The sequence below is a fragment of the Aspergillus steynii genome (assembly GCF_002849105.1).
Source record: "Aspergillus steynii IBT 23096 chromosome Unknown P170scaffold_3, whole genome shotgun sequence".
NCBI lineage: Eukaryota > Fungi > Ascomycota > Eurotiomycetes > Eurotiales > Aspergillaceae > Aspergillus > Aspergillus steynii.
This window is the reverse complement of record NW_020194400.1, coordinates 764,644-782,250: the sequence shown is the minus strand read 5'-3', so window position 1 is coordinate 782,250 and position 17,607 is coordinate 764,644. Positions and strand designations below refer to the sequence as shown.

The 17,607-nt window shown below is 52.7% G+C and overlaps 5 protein-coding genes across 5 annotated transcripts; 1 reads left to right on the top strand and 4 right to left on the bottom strand.

Annotated features, from left to right (window-relative positions):
* The first annotated feature begins 142 nt into the window (after positions 1–142).
* P170DRAFT_404933 (putative filament-forming protein (Tpr/p270)) lies at positions 143–6,675 on the top strand. The gene is made up of 2 exons (XM_024846559.1): positions 143–607; positions 659–6,675. The coding sequence occupies exons 1-2, from the start codon at positions 316–318 to the stop codon at positions 6,436–6,438; spliced, it is 6,072 nt and encodes a 2,023-aa protein (XP_024705448.1). The 5' UTR covers positions 143–315; the 3' UTR covers positions 6,439–6,675.
* On the bottom strand, positions 6,674–7,658 carry P170DRAFT_463414 (transferase hexapeptide domain protein). The gene has a single exon (XM_024852168.1). The coding sequence runs from the start codon at positions 7,589–7,591 to the stop codon at positions 6,827–6,829; it is 765 nt and encodes a 254-aa protein (XP_024705447.1). The 5' UTR covers positions 7,592–7,658; the 3' UTR covers positions 6,674–6,826.
* A 125-nt stretch (positions 7,659–7,783) lies between these two features.
* On the bottom strand, positions 7,784–8,837 carry P170DRAFT_404931 (Mg-dependent acid phosphatase). Its single transcript, XM_024846558.1, has 2 exons — positions 8,503–8,837; positions 7,784–8,426 (listed from the first exon to the last, which is right to left on the bottom strand). Exons 1-2 carry the CDS (start codon positions 8,700–8,702, stop codon positions 7,976–7,978), a joined length of 651 nt encoding a protein of 216 aa, XP_024705446.1. The 5' UTR covers positions 8,703–8,837; the 3' UTR covers positions 7,784–7,975.
* Positions 8,838–9,387: 550 nt separating this feature from the next.
* P170DRAFT_445518 (uncharacterized protein) lies at positions 9,388–11,487 on the bottom strand (the record flags this gene model as incomplete). The annotated part of the gene is made up of 4 exons (XM_024850718.1): positions 9,388–10,598; positions 10,663–11,278; positions 11,356–11,403; positions 11,464–11,487. The coding sequence occupies 4 exons, from the start codon at positions 11,485–11,487 to the stop codon at positions 9,388–9,390; spliced, it is 1,899 nt and encodes a 632-aa protein (XP_024705445.1).
* Positions 11,488–12,512: 1,025 nt separating this feature from the next.
* Positions 12,513–17,421, bottom strand: P170DRAFT_508361 (putative DEAD/DEAH box DNA helicase (Mer3); the record flags this gene model as incomplete). The annotated part of the gene is made up of 10 exons (XM_024854565.1): positions 17,170–17,421; positions 16,970–17,104; positions 15,892–16,885; positions 15,658–15,839; positions 14,911–15,599; positions 14,287–14,862; positions 13,942–14,239; positions 13,683–13,895; positions 13,449–13,617; positions 12,513–13,401 (listed from the first exon to the last, which is right to left on the bottom strand). The coding sequence occupies exons 1-10, from the start codon at positions 17,405–17,407 to the stop codon at positions 12,513–12,515; spliced, it is 4,383 nt and encodes a 1,460-aa protein (XP_024705444.1). The 5' UTR covers positions 17,408–17,421.
* Positions 17,422–17,607: the final 186 nt, after the last annotated feature.

Below are 17,607 nucleotides of genomic sequence, written 5' to 3'. Positions count from 1 at the left end.
AACGGAGGTTCTGGAAGTGAACTGGGTTCCGTCCTGAGGCCGCGAGGGCAATCACGTGACCCTACCGCCGGCTGCTAAACCGCGTCGGGAGCAAAGCGGCATCATCCATTCCCGGATCTCTTTCACCCTTGAACCTCTTCTTGTCTTGTTCATCAATCAACGGGGCTTTCATTCGACACCCCTTTGTGTCGCCTGTTTCTAAGATTGTTCTTTCAACCCCGCCATGACCTAGATCTTTTGTATCCAACGTCGAGTGCAGTTGTACAAGAACAGTGAGGCTAGGCAGCTTCTCGCTGTAGCCGGTGTACAGTCAACATGGCTGCCGCTACGATCGAATTGCCTTACCTCGCGTCGCATTACTCCATTGCGGAGTCCGCGCTAAATACCCTTACTCAGGCCCCTACGGTCGAACTGGTGAACCAGCTCTTGGAAGCTATCACGAAGAAGGCTCGCGACCATGACGAGCTAAAGTCGGATAAGCTTCGCTTGGAGGTGGAGCTCGAAAATGCCGTTCGCAGTAGCGATTCGAAGATCAAAGTTTTGAAGAACTCCGTCGAAAAGGGCCACGCCGAGGTGGAGGAGACGAGGAAGAAATTACATGAGGCTGGTAGGCATTGTTTGGTTGGTTCGTCCTAGCGCGTCTACTCACATACACTAGAAAACACCTGTTCCAACCTGGAATCCGAAATCGCCTCGCTGAAGTCGTCGTCTACGTCCAATGAATCCGAAGTTTCCTCCCTCAAGTCGCGTATCTCGTCCCTCGAAGCTTCCAACAGAGACACCCTCTCGCTCCTGGAGTCCAAGTCCGCCGCCTACGACAAGCTGGCCGAGGACCTTTCGACACAGCACAAGAAAGCCATTGAGCTGCGCCGTGAGCTGTCCACTGCCGAGCAGAACCTGCAAGCCGCCAACTCCGCATCCGCTAGTGCCCGATTCCGCGAGCAGAGCCTGGAGCAGGATCTGGACTTGACCAAGAAAAACAACGAGTGGTTCGAGACAGAGCTGAAGACCAAATCTGCCGAGTATCTGAAGTTCCGCAAGGAAAAGAGCGCGCGGATCTCGGAGCTCCAGCGTGAAAACGAGGAAGCCATCTCTACGATCGACTCTCTAAGACGTAGTGAGAACGCCCTCAAGAGCCGTCTTGATGAGGTCGAACAGCGCTACGAAGAGTCTCTTTCTACTATTCATCAACTCAGGGAGGATGCTATCCAGGCTGCCGAATCGTTCAGAATCGAACTTGACAGTGCCAACCGCCTGGCTGAGCTACAAGGAAATGCCGCCGAAACCGCCAAGCAGCGTGTGCAGGAGTGTCAACTGGCTCTGGAGAAGGCACAGGATGATGCGGCAGAGGAAATCTCGCGCCTGCGTGTGGAGGTTGAGACGGAACACAGTGATAAGGAAGCCGCCGAACGTCGTGTCGCCGAGCTCGAGCTTTCTGTCAGTCAACTCGAATCGGAAGGTGCCGGCAGTCGGAACGCCATGAGCCCGGGACTGAATGGAGGACCTAGCACCCCCATGCGTGCTTCCACCCCGATTGGTGCTTTCTCGCCAAGGACCTCCCGGGGCAAGGGCAGCCTTACGCTCACCCAGATGTACACGGAATACGATAAAATGAGAACACTTCTGGCTGCGGAGCAGAAGACAGGTCAAGAACTCAGAACCACCGTCGATGAAATGATGCAGGATCTTGAAGCATGCAAGCCCGAGATTGATGAGTTGCGAGCCGAGAACACGAGACTGCAAGACGCAGTTGTTGAGATGTCGAATATCTTGGAATCGTCTGGAAAGGAGAGGGACGATGCCACGAAGGAGGCAAGGAAGTGGCAAGGCCAGGTGGAAGGATTGTCACGCGAAGGTGACATCTTGCGCCAGCAGCTTCGAGACCTGAGTGCTCAGATCAAGGTCTTGGTGCTGGAGGTGGCAATTATGAAGGAGGGTGAAGGTAGCTACGACAGGGAGGAGCTTGAGAAGGTTGCCCGCAAGGAAATTGATGACTCTGCTGCGGAGCTCACTCCCACAGGACGTTTCATCAGCCACAACCTGATGACATTCAAGGATCTTCATGAACTGCAGGAGCAGAACGTCACCCTTCGACGGATGCTTAGGGAATTGGGTGATAAGATGGAGGGAGTTGAAGCTCGCGAGAAGGACGCTGTGCGCCAGCAAGAACAAGAGGAATTGAAGGAACTGAGAATCCGAGTGCAGACGTATCGCGACGAAATCTCCAACCTTGTTGCGCAGACGAAAAGCTATGTGAAGGAACGGGATACTTTCCGAAGCATGCTCACGCGCCGACGTCAAACCGTTGGCGACTCTTCTGTCTTCTCCCAATCACTGCCCCTGGGCGCTGCCCCGCCGACCGAAGAGCAGGCCAAGGACACCACCGATTATGCGGACTTGCTGCGCAAGGTGCAAGCTCACTTCGACAGCTTCCGCGAGGAGTCTGCCACGGATCACTCCGCCCTGAAGCAGCAAGTGCATGATCTTTCCCGGAAGAACAGCGAATTGATGAGTGAGATCAGTCGCTCGAGCAGCCAACTTGGCGCCGCCTCTCAGCGTGCAGAACTTCTCCAGAGCAATTTCACTATGCTCAAAAACGAAAACTCCGAGCTCCAGAAACGATATGCGACACTCTTGGAGAACGCCAACCGGCAGGATCTGAAGACCCAACAGGCTGCGGAGGACCTGGTTGAGACAAAGGGTCTGGTTGAGAGCCTTCAGCGGGAGAGTGCGAACCTGAAGGCCGAGAAGAGTCTTTGGAAAAACATCGAAAAGAGACTCATCGAGGACAACGAAACGCTGCGGAATGAGCGAGGCCGCCTTGATTCGCTCAACGCAAACCTGCAGACCATTCTCAACGAGCGCGAACACAACGAATCCGAAAGAACCCGCCGCCTCGAGCACAATGTCGAATCCCTCGAATCCGAATTGCAGTCAACGAAACGGAAACTCAACGACGAAGTTGAGGAATCGAGGAAGGCATCCTTGCGGAGAGAGTATGAACATGAGCAAAGTCAGAAACGGATCGACGACCTGGTTACCAGCCTGGGCTCTGTTAGAGAGGAGCTCGTTGCCACGAAAACAACGAGAGACCATCTGCAGACCAGAGTGGACGAACTCACAGTGGAGCTTCGGAGCGCTGAAGAGCGCATTCAAGTTGTTCAGTCGAAGCCCAGCGCCCCTGCACCGGCTGCTGAACAGCCTGAAGCCACCGAAGAGAACGGGCAGAGCAGTGACTTGACCCGTGAGCAGGAGTTGGGCATCCAAGTTGCCGAATTGAAGCGTGACTTGGACCTGGCCAAGGGCGAACTTGAGCATGCCAAGGAGCAAGTCGAAGACTACAAGGCTATCAGCCAAGCAACCGAAGAGCGTCTGCAGTCTGTGACGGATACCAACGAGCAATACCGCGAGGATACCGACCGCCTTGTTGAGGAGAAGGACAAGAAGATCCAGGACCTTGAGAAACGGATCGAGGAGATCTCATCAGAGCTCTCTACCACAAATACGGAGCTGTCGAAGATCCGTGATGAACAAGGGGAGGCGGCACGCCGCCTGGAAGAACAGAAGACTGCCCTTGAAACCGAAATCACTCGTTTGAAGGACGAGAACGAGCGCCAGGTCACTTCCTCTCAGTTCCACCAAGACGACATCAAGGCCCAGGCAGAGATTGCCCAGCATGCCCAGCAGAACTACGAAGCCGAGCTGGTCAAACATGCTGACGCGGCGAAGAACCTGCAACTGGTTCGCTCAGAGGCTAACCAGCTCCGGTTGGAACTTGTTGAGGTGCGGACGAAGGCCGACACCTACCAGAAGGATCTTACGCAAAAGGAAGAGAGCTGGAACGAGCTGAAGGAGAAGTACGAGGGTGAGCTGACGGAGCTGCACAAGCGCCGTGAAGAGGTTCTCCATCAGAACAACCTGCTTCATACTCAACTGGAAAACATCACCAACCAAATCACGGCCTTGAAGCGGGATCGTGCTAGCATTCCTGAAGAAGAACAAGGAGAGGCAGTGGCGCCCGATCTGGAGAACCTCCAGGAAGTCATCAAATACCTGCGACAAGAGAAGGAGATCGTTGACGTTCAATATCACCTTTCTACCCAAGAGAGCAAACGCCTTCGCCAGCAATTCGAATATACGCAATCTCAGCTCGATGAGGCCCGACTCAAGCTGGAGCAGCAGCGTCGTGCCGCTGCGGACAGCGACCATAATGCACTGAGCCACAACAAGCTGATGGAGACTCTGAACGAGCTCAATCTTTTCCGAGAGAGCAGCGTCACGCTTCGCAGTCAAGTCAAGCAAGCCGAGACCGCTCTTGCCGAGAAGTCAGGACGCGTCGATAGTCTTGAGCAGCAGATCGAACCATTGAAAACCAAGATCAGCGAACTTGAGAATGTCGTGGAAACCAAAGACGAAGAAATGCGACTCCTGCAGGCAGACAGGGACCGTTGGCAGCAGCGCACCCAGAACATCCTGCAGAAATACGACCGTGTTGATCCTGCTGAGATGGAAGGGCTTAAAGAGCAGCTCACGACATTGGAGAAGGCAAGGGACGAAGCTGTGGCCGCTCGCGACGCTCTGCAGGCCGAGGTTGACGGGTTCCCGGAGAAGATGAAGACCCATGGGGATGAACGAGTCCACGACCTGCGTGCCAAGCTCACCGAGCAGTTCAAGGCTCGATCCAAGGAGCTAAGCGGGCGTATCAACGCGAAACAAGCGGAGATGAACGCCGTCATCCAAGAGAAGGAAGTGCTGCAGGAAGAGTTGAAGACCACCAAGGAGGAGCTGACTGCGGTCAAGGCCAAGCTGGCTGAGAAGCCCGCCTCCCCTGCTGCTGCGCCTGTTGCGGAGGAACCACCCACTGCTCCCACTGCTGGTGTCGACTCTACCCCGGCGTCCCAGTTCCCCGTGGCGACCACCCAGGTGGCTGTGCCCGCCGACGAAGAGAAGGTTAAGGCATTGGAGGAGAAGATACAGCGCCTGGAAGCTGCTCTGGCCGAAAAGGATGCCGCCATCGCCGCCAAGGACGCAGAGCGCGAGGCGAGGATCAAGGAGCGCGCCGACAGGCTCAAGGAAACCTTCAACAGCAAGATGGCTGAAGTTAGGGCTGCTCACCGTCAAGAACTTGAGAATCTCAAGTCCGCGCAACCCTCGGCACAAGCACCCGCGCCTCAAGAACCCAACACCCCTGGCCCGCAAAACCAGCAGGCTCCTGCAACTCCTGTGAAATCCGATGGAGAACTTCCTGAGCTCACCGATGCCCAGGCCAGAGCTTTGGTTGCCTCGAACAAGACCATCCAGACTATTGTCCGAAGCAACATCCGAGCCATGGTTGCTAAGGAGAAGGAGAAGGACAGCCAGGAAGCGCACGAATCCAACCAGGAGTCTATGTCCGCTATGGAGCAACGATTCAACCAAGAAAGAGAGGCTCTCAAGAAAGCGCACGAAGAAGGTCTGGAGGAGAAGATCAAATCCGCGGTCGAGCTGTCTGACAAGAAAACGTTGGTCAAAATCAGCATGCTGGACACTCGGTGCAGGACTGCTTTGGCCAAGATCGAAGTTGTTCAGAAGGCCGCCACCGACACCCCGCAAAAACCAGTGGTTGAAGTATGGGAAGTAGCCAAGACAACCAAGGCACCACCTGCTGCTCCTCCCAAACCTCAACCGGCTGCTTCACCTGCCCAACAGCCACCGCAACCCGCCGCGCAGCCACCAACCCCTGTACCGGTAATGACCCAACCGACACCTGCGGTGACAGCTCCCCCTCAGCCTACACCCGCTGTCCAAAGTCAGCAGCAAGCCCAGCCACAAGTTTCGGTGTCGGCACCAGTACCTCAACCTGAGCCGGCCCCAGAGTCTGCTGCTCCCGAGTCTACTCAAGTCGAGCCTGAGACTCAAGCCGACGGAGAGCAGGAGCAAGAAGAGGGACAGGTCGAAGAAACCGACAGCGCTCCGGCTACTGCCCCCCCGGCGGCCAATGGGCCCCAGCAACAGCAGCAACCTTCATCCCTGCCTAGCAAACCTCCTGCGGGATCAGGGGTCATCAGAGGCCTCCAAAGTGCCCTTCCAGTTGCGAGAGGCGGTCGAGGAGGCGGTCGTGGTGGTCAACACAACCCATTCGGGCCCCAAGGTCAGCAGCAACAGCAGCAACAGGGCCAGTCCCAGCGTGGCACGGGTATTGGTCGCGGCCGGGGAGGCCGAGGCGGATTTGGTCGAGGCGCAAACCAGAACGTGCAGACCAATATTCCTCAGGGACAGGGACAGGGACAGGGACAGCCTAGTCCTGGAGGTGGACGAGGCCATCTGAGCGCCAACGCCCGTCAATTTGTGCCCCAAGGGAACAAACGAGCTCGCGAGGATGGCGGTGATGGCGGAAACGATGGGGCAGCCAACGCTGGAAAGAGGATGAGAGGCGGTGGACAGCCTAGAGGATCGTGATCTAATTTCCGTGTATTTGTTCATTTATGTTTTACTATTTTTGTTTTTGACTGCTTGAAGCGTTTTTCTTTATTCATGAACATCTGGACTGCGAGAAGACAGCAATCTTCGGGAAAATCTCTTTACATACATTTCTTTTGTTTTGATCGAGTCAACTATCTTTTCTGTCTTTTGTTTCTTTTTCCTCATGGCTTAGGAGTATCTGGACGTACCATAGGCAATTCCACTGGTCATCCCACCATCAATCGTTGTAGTCTTGACACTAATAATAACATTGTAGAACTCTATCATGGGTATCGAACGCACGCATCATGCAAAATATCAGTAAAAAACCCATCTCATCTCAATCATTAACCCTGTCTGAACCATATGCCCCAGGTAAATACCTCTATCTCCGTCTCCCCGAACTCGCCCCAATCAACCTCGCCAGCGCCTCCCTCTCCTTCCTCAACACCATCAACCGCGCCTCCTCAATCACCCCGGCCTCCAAAGCCTGCACCCCCTGCGCCGCCGCCGTCGCCGAGCTCATCTTCCCCTTCGCCCTGACCCGTCTCCGCTGTCCCACCCCGCCACTCCCCCAAACAACCATCCACTCCCTCAGCTCCGTCCTCTCCGCCACCTCGCAGCCCGCACAGATCTTCGAGTGCGCGCCCACACTCACCCGGGCACGCACCGTCGCCAGCGCTTCCACCAGGACCCCCGTGTGCAGCCGCGTCCCGGAGTGGACGGTCACGCCGGGGCCGAGGGTCACGGACGCCGAGAGCGTGGTGGGGAGGGCGGTGTCTTGTTCCCCGACTCTGTCCCCTGGAGAAGTAGAAGGGAGGGTGGAAGTGGTGGGCGGTGGTGTTCCAATCACGCTCTTTTCGCCGATGATGCACGTCTCTTCGATGATGATGGGGCCGTGGAAGGAGTAGAGGCGCGCTCGTGGGTGAATCACTGTCCCCGCGCCGATGGAGATCGCGTGCGTCCCTTGGAAGATTGTCGTTTCGGCGATTGTGGCGCTGGGGTGTGCGGTTACGGGCGCGCGTGGTGGTGCCGGTGTGCCTCCTGAGGAGCTTGTTGTTGTGGTTGGTCGGGGGGTGTGGTGGGGAGGGGGTTTTAGGTGGGAGGTTGAGGTTGAGGTTGAGCTTGGTGGTTTGCGAGGGGGATCCATTTCGTGGGTTGTATTTGTATTTGTGGTTTGGTGAGGTAGGTAGTATGTAGAGGTGTTGGTGTTGGTGTTGGTGGTTGGAGTTGAGGTGCGGAAAGTCGACGGAGAAGAGGCGCTTGGGCCAAGCGGATGCGGAGATTCGGAGATGCAGATTTACAGGTCTACTCCATGTAGGGGAATTGTTGCTTATGGACCCTAGTGTCTATTTTAGTGTTCGGTGTTATGTACAGTACAGCGGACAATAAATCCAAATGTCTAGTCATATCCCATCCGATCCTGTCCTTCCATCCGGGTATCTATACCATCAAATCCAAATCTAACCATATCTCTAATCAACGCAACCAAACCAGACGCCAATATACACACCAACCCAAAAGCCCATCTAATTTAAACCTCCTCCTCACTCCTCTCCTTCTTAATCCCATTCCTCTTCCGCCACGCCCACACCCCCCGATCGACCTCCTCGCGAGTCATCCCATCCCTCACCAAACAAAACGTCACCCCCAGCTCCGTCTCCACATTGCGATTCCGCGCCTCATCATCGAAAAACAGCATCTCCTCGTACTGCACCCCGCTGGCCTGGTGGATCCGCGCGAAGTGCTGCGTCTTGTTCGCCGGGAAGATCTGGATGTAGTCGAAGTAGTCGAGCGCGCGAACGGACTTGGTCTTCGCGGCGGGGTTGTCGGAGAAGGTCGGGATGATGTGTAGGGCCTTGAGCATGTCGCGCGCTAGGTCGGGGGTGTGGGTGCGCGAGGCGAGCGCGAGCGGGATGGAGTGGCTTTTGCAGGCGTAGACGATGGCCGAGACGGCGGGATAGAAGGCGAAGGATTCGTTCCATCTGTTTGGTCAGTTTCATTAGTTTATGTGGGAATGGATATTGGAGGGAAGGTCCAGGGGCTAGCTAGGTGGCGTACCGGTCTGTGCAGCGGGAGTTGTTGTCGCGCGGCTTGACGGGCGCGCTGACGTGCGTATCGACCCAGAAAGGCCAGAGCGTGTAGTCCAGATCAAAGGCGATGAGCTTCGGGAGGGGGAGTCCGTCGTTGAAGGTCTCTGGCGCGGTGGAGGCGTCTTCCAACGGCGCGGTGTTGGTTCTTCTGGTGCGCATCATGTTCATGGCGGGGTTGGGCTCGACGGGAAGTTGGGATGGTCTTGGGTGTCTATTTGTCTATGTGGCTGAGAATGCGTGAAGGAAAAGAACGAGCAATCTAATATAGGCGCTAATCGGAAGCAGGCGTGAGGCAGAGAAGAAGAAGTAGAGAAGAAGTAGAAGAAGAATGAATACTCCGGCGAAGTGGAAATTGCGGGGATGCCCAGTCAGGTGACCCTCAGGTGTCTGCAGGCATCTTTCGGCGTTTGGCGTTTGTCTTCACCACGACCTGTGAAAGTGTACGAGTCGTGTATGAGTAGGAGATGCAGATTGGCTTCATTCAACTATCTGGGTAGATCTGGCTCCGCCTAAATCCTCCGACTTCGAGTCCGCTACATACATGAGAATCAACATGATGACGCCCTCGTCTTTACCCAAGTTGTCCAAGCCTAATCGTGCAATACTCTTGTTCTTTCATTAACTGTCAGAGCTGTCATTAACCATTAACCATTAACCATCGTGACTTTTTTTTCTTTTCTCGTTTTCAATTTTTTTTTTTTTTTTTTTTTTTTTTTTTTTTTTTTTTTTTTTTTTTTTTTTTTTTTTTTTTCTCAATGCGATTACCATTCCATGACATTGAGATGGTCGTTAAAATTCAGAAATCAGAAACTACAAACCATGTTTTGACGTGCGCCTGACCTCGTCCTGCCGCTCACAGACAGCTGTAGGTGAAGCAGTGGACGGTCTCTAGGAATTTCCAGATCTGCTGGTGATCCTCAGCGCCGGTGATGGTCATCTCATAACCCAAAGCCTTCCAGTCCGATGCATAGCGCATGATTCGTTCCTGTTGTTCCTCGTCTAGCACCTGGTTCGCTCCGACTGCATCTGCGATAATTCGGCGCCAAAGGGCCAGAGGCAGACCATACCGCCACTGGGTCTTTTCAGGCTCGCGGGCGGCGATAAAGCGAGCATTGGGCTTGCCTGAGCGGTGGCCCGGGCCTCCTGTCGACGAGAAGCCGTCCTTGTTTGCCGCGGTCTCCGAGTCGTTGGTGGCCTCGCTGTTGCTTCCGTCCTCGGCGGTGTCAATTTGAATGATGGGCACGGGGCGCAGCGCAGGGAAGTTTGCGAAGAACTCTTCGGTCCCAGGAAAGAAGGGGCCAGGGTTGATGCGGGACACATCCTGGGGTGGATGTGGGAGGTTGCGCAATTGTTCGACGCGTGCATCCTCGGACAGATCGTGGATGACTCTCTTGGGAGGCTCGGGTGCGGGCTTTTCAGGCTCCTCATGCTCGACCTGCGTGTCAACTTCCTCCTCGACTGGGGTGTCGCACGGGCGATCCATATCTTCAAGCAAGAGAGCCCGCGAGACGAGCATCATCCGCAAAGCGGTGATCCAGATATCGAAGCTATGCACGCCTTCTTTCTTCAAGGCCTCCATGCGCACCCTCTTGTTCAGACGGCTGAGATCAACGCCTCTCTTGCTCTGCATCTTTCGCATTTCGAGGGTGCCCATCTTCCGCGCTGCGGGCTGATCGGAGCTGCTTTGGGTATCGTCTTCATCATCGGCTTCGTCATCGGCCTCTTCTGGATCAGACATGTCCTTCAGATCGTGGATGCTCTCGGAGAGATAAAGAAGCTGGTATGCGATATCGCCCAGGTCATAATTAGGCAACCAGATTATCCCCTTGCACTCTTTCGCCTCCTCGGGGAGAGCCAGTGTTTTGGCAGTGGTAGGGAGGAATTCGAGAAGCTGATCGGGGGTGCGTTGGATCTCCAGCATGCTGGAGAGGTGGACGGTGCTGCCTGCGGTCAGGAAGGTTTCGCAGACGATCAAATACGGAATGGACCGAAGGCCTCTGGTGCATGCGAAGTGCTTGAGCTTGGCGTGAATCTTTTCCTTAGGCAAGGGAACCTGGGACGGTCCTTCAGGGAATCAGCATCAGCATGAAGACCGTTTGGTCCAGAGCACCGTTCAGATAGGTCTTACCAGTCGCTTTGGCACTCTTGCCCTTATTAGGCGACTTCTTCTGGCCAGAACCCTTGGGAGATTCATTCTCCTTCCCCGGCTTGACCTTCAGCGCCGCCATGTTCTTCGCTAGAACTTCGATCTCCTCCGCAGCATTGTCAATGATATCCTCTGCATCATCCTCTAGAAAGTCTAGATCACTCTTGATATAGACGCGGGCCAGGATTTCCACCCCGGCATGACCCAGCGGATTGGCTCCCAGATCGAGCTTCCTGAGCATGTAGCAGTCCTTGAACGACGAGAGAAACTCGAACCAGATCTGCTTCTCCGTAGGGGTCTTGACCTCGATATTGTTATTCGAGACATCAAGCTCATGGAGATCTCCCTTGCAGAGAGCCACCACTTCACCTAGCTTCGCCAGGGAATGCACGGTGAGCTCGTTGCCCCGGACATGGAGCTCGACGACCCTGGCCAACCCCGCTACGTGGTCATCGTCACGGTACTTGATGCACTCAATAAGATCATCGATCCACAGGCTAAACCCCTCATCTGTAAGCCGTTTGTTGGAGACGTCGATTTCCAAAGTTGGATCTCGACCTGCGGCCTTGGAGTTCAGAGCCGGAGGGATTCGCTTTTTCTGCAGACAGTCAGACCTTTCTGATCTTGTGCTGATGGACGGAGCAAAGCTTGTCTAGATGGAGAGGAAACACTTACAAGGTCCTTGGAGATGACCTGGCCGGCCTTGACCCCGAAGATCCTTCTCTATATTGATGTTGATCAGCGTGGGCTGGTTCTGTGAAATACAGGAGAGCTGGATCTTACCGCAGAGTAATTCAGTCGACCCATTTGGCAAGTTCATAAAATGACCAACCTGATGACAATCACGCGTTAGTATTTTCAGGACTGAATAGTGGTTGTGATCGTGACTGGTCGCGTTGTGTGGGGAGGGCGCGTGAAGTCCAACAACAGGCGACCGTCAGTCTATATCGAGTTGGACCACAGACAACAACATCACTTCACAAGAGTGAAGCTGCATGTAGGCTTTCACGAACAAGAAGACCTGTGAACGAGACAGAATACTTACTGAGATAGACAGATCAAACGGGATGACTGAGTGTGAGTGGGCGAGGAAAGGTAGAGGTAAATAGAGGGAAGAAAAGAAGATGGTAAGAGTGCGATGGTTGCAGCACTCGAATCAGGGAGACAAGTGCAACAAACAATCCACAGACGGATGATTTGAAAAAAGAATGATGCAAATGAAAAGAAACAAAGTGTTCTGTGAACTGACGTTCCTGGTATCTTCTCAGAAGAACTATGAAACGAAGATGTTGGGGAACGGAGCGTGAAGAGAAAAAGGAAGACGTGAACGATGGAATGGGGATGAGAAAAGAAGAGAGAGAGAGAGGACGAGATGTGCAGGAGGCAGAGAAAAATAAAGAGAAGTTCAGTTCACCTTACAGCCACAAGGCACCGGATATGCCCTCTTGATAATGAGGACTTACAGCATGCTCTGGGGATTCACTACGGCTTCTTCCTTTATGATTAAACTCACAGAGTCTAGGAGGTCTTATACCAGCCCTAGTAGGCGCTACGCTCGTTGATTGGCAGTACGGAAGGATCCTGTCCATGACGTCTGGTGCATTTGATGAAGAGCAGTTAGGAAAACATGGCTTGCAATGTGCCTGACAGCGGGTGAACCCGGGATATCATTCTCCTGTTCTTTCCGGCTTTCTCTCAATCTGTGCTGAAATGCATATGCTTCTGTTCTGTTCTGTTCAATCGACGTTAAGCGAGTTCATTGTCTCTGTCTTTACATTCTACCTTCTGCTTTCCCCGCTGCATCCATGCAATTTATGTGGATACTGCGATCCTTAAAAGAAATTGATAATGTCTTTGAACTCATCCAACAAGGCAGGGTCGATGTCCTCCCAGTCGGTCGGCATTATAGATGGATCTGGTGCTGCAGAGGGTTGATCTTTGCTCACTCGTGACAAGACAGCATTATCGTCTGGGGACTTCGATGTCTCTGCCTTCTTCGGTTTTGTCACTCTCTCTTCGTACACCTGGTGGTTTGGCCCTGTCTGGGACAGCTTTCTCTTCGTTCCCGTTCCCGGTTCTTTCGAGCAGCCAGAGCCTAAGGGATTGGAGTGAGAATTGGCTGAGGTATCTCCCACAATCGAACGATCTTCGATACTCAGGCTAACTTCTGATTCCTTGAGACTCTTCTCAGGTCCTTCCTTCCCGTGTGGCTGCATTTCTTCGCTCACAAACCCTCGATCTACACCCTTGTCTGGACGTGGAGGTTGATCAACGGCTGCGGTCTGGACCAGCTGGAGCGAATCATCAGTGCAGAGCCAGTCTTCTCCGACGAAGAATTCGTCCTCTAGATTCGACATTTCAACGAGCTTGTTATTCTCTCGCATTGAGACTCCCATTGACTTCCCAAGTAGCAACGCAGATGGCGAAGGGAGATCATCAAAGCTGTCGTCGCCATAGTCACTCGAAGAGTCCCCGTCGACGACAATAGGACTCCCCGAAGAATGGCCCGGATTGAGTGAGATATTGGCCGAGCTCGGCTGCAAGACAGAGGGAGACAGGCACTGCTTTTTCTCAGACGGACCAGCATGGACCGGTTTCTTCGTGACACTGGCCGAGAGAGTAAGCTGGTTGAGCTTATCTGGCTTCGGGTTTCCAGAGGGTTGTTTCTTGCTCGCTTTAGGCGGCTTGTCCAGTCCGTCTCGGCAGCAGAAGTGCTTGCATCTGGAGGCCATTAGTTCGTTTCTTGCTAAGTGGGAGATGCTCCTTACGCGGTTTTGTCCTTGCATTTGTGGTTGCAGGCCCATCTGCCGTTTTCCAGACGGATTGGCTCGCTGGCTTCGGTGGAGAGCTGGGGATCATCGGTGGGTGCACGTTTCTGGGTTATCGTCTGGTCTTTGTGCTCGGATGGAATATCATTGTTGTGTCCAGTCCAGTCTGCTAATTGATATAGATGTTCGACTTAGAATCCATACTTCTGTTTCCAACAGCAAACGAAAACGCACCTATCTCCAGGAAGTCATTAAACAGCTGGTCATCGCTATCAAAGACATCCGTCTTTTGGGCTGTGGTCGATTTTATTTTGGAATTGATGCCGGATGGACGTGATATACTCGTTTTATTCTGTTGAGACGCAGCTGTTATCTCTGCAGTCGAACGGGCCGGAAATAGAGCAGGTGGAAGGTCTGTCTGCAGCTCTGCGGACCTCAAAGTTCCAACTTTGCGTAATCAGCACACGGTCCGGGATGAAGCCATAGTACGCACCGATATCATCACACATTACATGGCATCTGATCAGTTGATTCCGATCCTTTATCTCTGCAATAAGCGAGATTTCATGATTCTTTTGGATTTTACTTGCACTAGATTTGTCAATATTAGAAGACAAAGCGAAGACGAATGCGGACCTGATTCGCCGGAAGTCAATCAGATGACCGTCGGATGTTTCTGCTAGAAAGCAGACGTAAACTGGACGTCTTTGGAAATAGAACGGTGTCTTTTCATTCATAAAGGCTATTTCAGCTTTGAATCGAATCCTGACCGGAGTCCCCGGCTTAATATCCTATAGAAGTGTGAGCGGAATCTTGACCGATGGGCTGATATATGTACTCTGCCTGTGCTCTTGACAGACACCCGAAGCTTAGGAAAGTCCGCGACACGACTGAGCACTTTCATTCCGAACGGCGGGTTCTTGCTCAGGATCATATCGATGCGATGAGCCTCCGTGAGCTCCAAAGCCTCAAGGCTGGTGATCCCCGCGGCTGATAATTTCCTAACAGCAACAACGCCGATCTGATCGATCTGCTTCATCTGGAGAGGGGAATAATCCCACACTTTAGCCCCGAAACTCCTTGCAAGGTCTAGTGCATGACGAATGGCAACCGCGTCCGCATTGGAGATTTGACAGTCGATGATACAACGAATGAGGCGATTGACATGAGAGAAAACGAAGCTCTTGTCCTGTTGGAAGGCGAACTTGTGCTTTTGAAACTGGTCACCATCCGGGATGTCCACGGCACCTAATTCAGATTGAATAAGGAGTGAGACTTTATGGGCTGGAAGAGCTATGTCCACTTTTACGGGGAAGCGAATGCCATTGGCGCGGTTGAGCTCTTTATACAGTGACTTTTCACCGGATTTGATACGGACTTCACGAAACTCCTCTGCCTGGGCTATCACAGAAAGCTGTATTTATCAGCTCACATCAAATGATCTGACTCTGTCTCAACTCACGATCTGAGAGATACTGGATCGAGGCTTCAAAGCCAAAAATCCCTTCATTGTTTCGAACTGAACATAATATCGGGCCATTGCGTCTCCGTATTGTGTGGATCGAAGCTGGTCAGGAGCGATCAAACCACTCTCTCTCAGCAGATTGATATCTTTCTTGCAGATCTGTCGGAGCATCTCATTTTCATCATCTCTGTTGGCACCTTCTTTCAGGTGATAATGCGTTGGGTTCCTCCTCAGCCTCACGAACAAGAATGTACCAGCAAGCCATTTGATAGCCGATTCGATATCTCTAATATTTCCTAGCCCGATTTCAGCATTCAAATGGTCAATCAAATTCAGATGCAAGCAGCTCTCGAGGCTTTCGGACCCAGAGCACAGTCTTTCATAGTGATGCACGCGCTCTTTCCTTGTGAGAATCACGGCGGTAGAACTGTCGTCGAATTGGGGTCGACCGGCTCGACCAAGCATTTGCATGATCTCAAGATCAGAGTATTCCCGGCAGCCACCATCTTGCCATCCGACGGTATTTTTGATTATCACCAGATGGCATGGAAGGTTCACGCCTACTGCCAGGGTTGAGGTGCAGCAGATAATGTTGATCTGCCCGTCTAGGAAACCAGTCTCAACGGTGTGTCGGTCAGCAGGATCAAGTCCAGCATGATGAAAAGCAACCCCAGCAGCAATTGTGCCTTTCAAAGATTGTGGATTATTAGAAACATGGACAGGACGGTTAGGTAGGTTGGCTACCTTTCAAGTCAACGTTATGGACCTCTATGTGTTTATTTGGACCTTTCCAAAGCCTCGCGGGCGGATTGGACATGGACCACAAACGCACAAGCTCTTTTGCAGTAGCTACAGTCGAGTTCCTAGTGCAGCAAAATATCATGATCGGCTTCCTGCAGGAATGCGTGACGATGATTTCCGGAAGCCTGCAGAATGTGTGGTCAGCTAGTCCACTTTACAGGGACGTCAGAAACTTACTTCGAACTGCACATCTTATCGAATGCAAAATCATTGCCGTGCGACTGAAAACCATACACAAATTTCTGAAGCTTGACGGGACGGAATTCCTCGCCAAAATGCTCACGGTGTGCTGGCACATGCTGGTTTGTCGCATCCTTACCTAGCCAGGTCGCAACATCCTCGGAGTTGGGGATAGTAGCGCTCAGAGCAACGAAGCGAACATTGGATCCAATGGCTTTCATTCGAGATACAACGGCCTCTAAAGTGGCGCCACGCGCTTCCTTGAGAATGTGAACCTCATCGATAAGGAACAGTTTGACCAATTGCATCAATCGGATGTGGTCTTTCCACTTTCGAGTCATACTATCCCATTTTTCCGGCGTGGTGATGATTATCTGGCTATTTTGAACATTTCTCATCTGCGTGTAATCCGTGTCGCCGGTCAGTTCCGCGCACTGGAGTCCCAATGTTTGAAATTTCCTGTTCCAGTCGCGAAATCTTTCGGAGCAAAGAGATTTGGTCGGGGCTTGATAAACGACCTTGAATCGTTCGTCTCTCAGATTAGCCAGCAAACGGCAGATCGCCAGCTCCATAATGACAGTTTTGCCACTTCCAGTTGGTGCCGCAAGGACTACGTTATCGTCGGTCTTGTATACAGAGTGGAAGCACTTTGACTGGACGGCATTGAAGACTGAAAAGTGAAATATTGATCGATAATTATCCGGTAATTCGCGGACCGACACCAGAACGATTCCCCTGATCGACATGGGGATATTTTGAAACGGGGTCATCTTAGACGGGGAGTGCATTGCAGTCTCACAAGTGGATCTAGTTGGTTCTTCACCCTGATATTCGATGCTATAACCTTGCGTGTTGGCCCCGACTTCATAGTTTGGTGCTCGGAACGACGTTGGTCTTCCAGATTGGAGGCTAGTAAACGGGCTAGAGGGCGATCGGTTATCGGGATTCGAAGAGCTAGACCCAAAGCTCTGGTGGGATGGGATTTGTGAGCCTGTTGCTGACGGATTAGCCTTTGATAGGATCTAATTCGCAGCGCATAGAGGTTTGATCTCCTGATCACCGCCCCTAAGCCTACCGGAAAAGAAATGCGAGACCTGATTAGAGCTGTCTCGGCATCCCGGCTCGTGTGACAAATGCCGGCTTTCTTCATGATATATTGTAGGTTGTCGACCCTTCATGGACTCGTCCGATTGGGCCAGAAGCTCTAAATCTAATCCCATTGAAGTTAGATAAGGCCCCAAAGCCACATCCGCAGCCATCTAAGACTGTGCTTACCGAACGCATCATACTGCAAATCATCACCAGGAAGGGGTCTAGACTCGGGGGCATAAACTCTGTGGTCGTTTCCGTACGCTGGACTTGCCTGCGGAGAGCTCTGGGCTCCTTCGATTAGCCGCTGATCAATGATCGTGTCCGCATTCAGTCGGGAGAATGGAGACGAGGCATCGAATCCTCGCCTTGCCGAAGAATGGCTGCGATAAGGAGGGAATTGACGATTTCCTTTCTGTCGCATTTCTGATATACCATTGAGAAAAGGATCTTTGCTAAGATGAAATGGAAGGATGCTTCGAGATGAGAAGTTTTGGAGCTTGCAGAACGGGTAGGTCACCTGCCAAAGGCACGTGGATAGTGTCTTCAAGGAGACAATGGGCGGATTACCTTGAGATGTTGCTCTTTTAGCGTTGTTTGCAAAGGTATAATTTGCTAGGTCTA

Excerpts from the sequence above, each read along its gene's own strand:
- P170DRAFT_404931 (XM_024846558.1), bottom strand. The coding sequence starts at position 8,702 with ATGAACATGATGCGCACCAGAAGAACCAACACCGCGCCGTTGGAAGAC. Across the intron at positions 8,427-8,502 it reads AACTCCCGCTGCACAGACCG|ATGGAACGAATCCTTCGCCT; the intron begins GTACGCCACCTA and ends CTGACCAAACAG.
- P170DRAFT_463414 (XM_024852168.1), bottom strand. The coding sequence starts at position 7,591 with ATGGATCCCCCTCGCAAACCACCAAGCTCAACCTCAACCTCAACCTCC.
- P170DRAFT_404933 (XM_024846559.1), top strand. The coding sequence starts at position 316 with ATGGCTGCCGCTACGATCGAATTGCCTTACCTCGCGTCGCATTACTCC. Across the intron at positions 608-658 it reads GAAGAAATTACATGAGGCTG|AAAACACCTGTTCCAACCTG; the intron begins GTAGGCATTGTT and ends CACATACACTAG.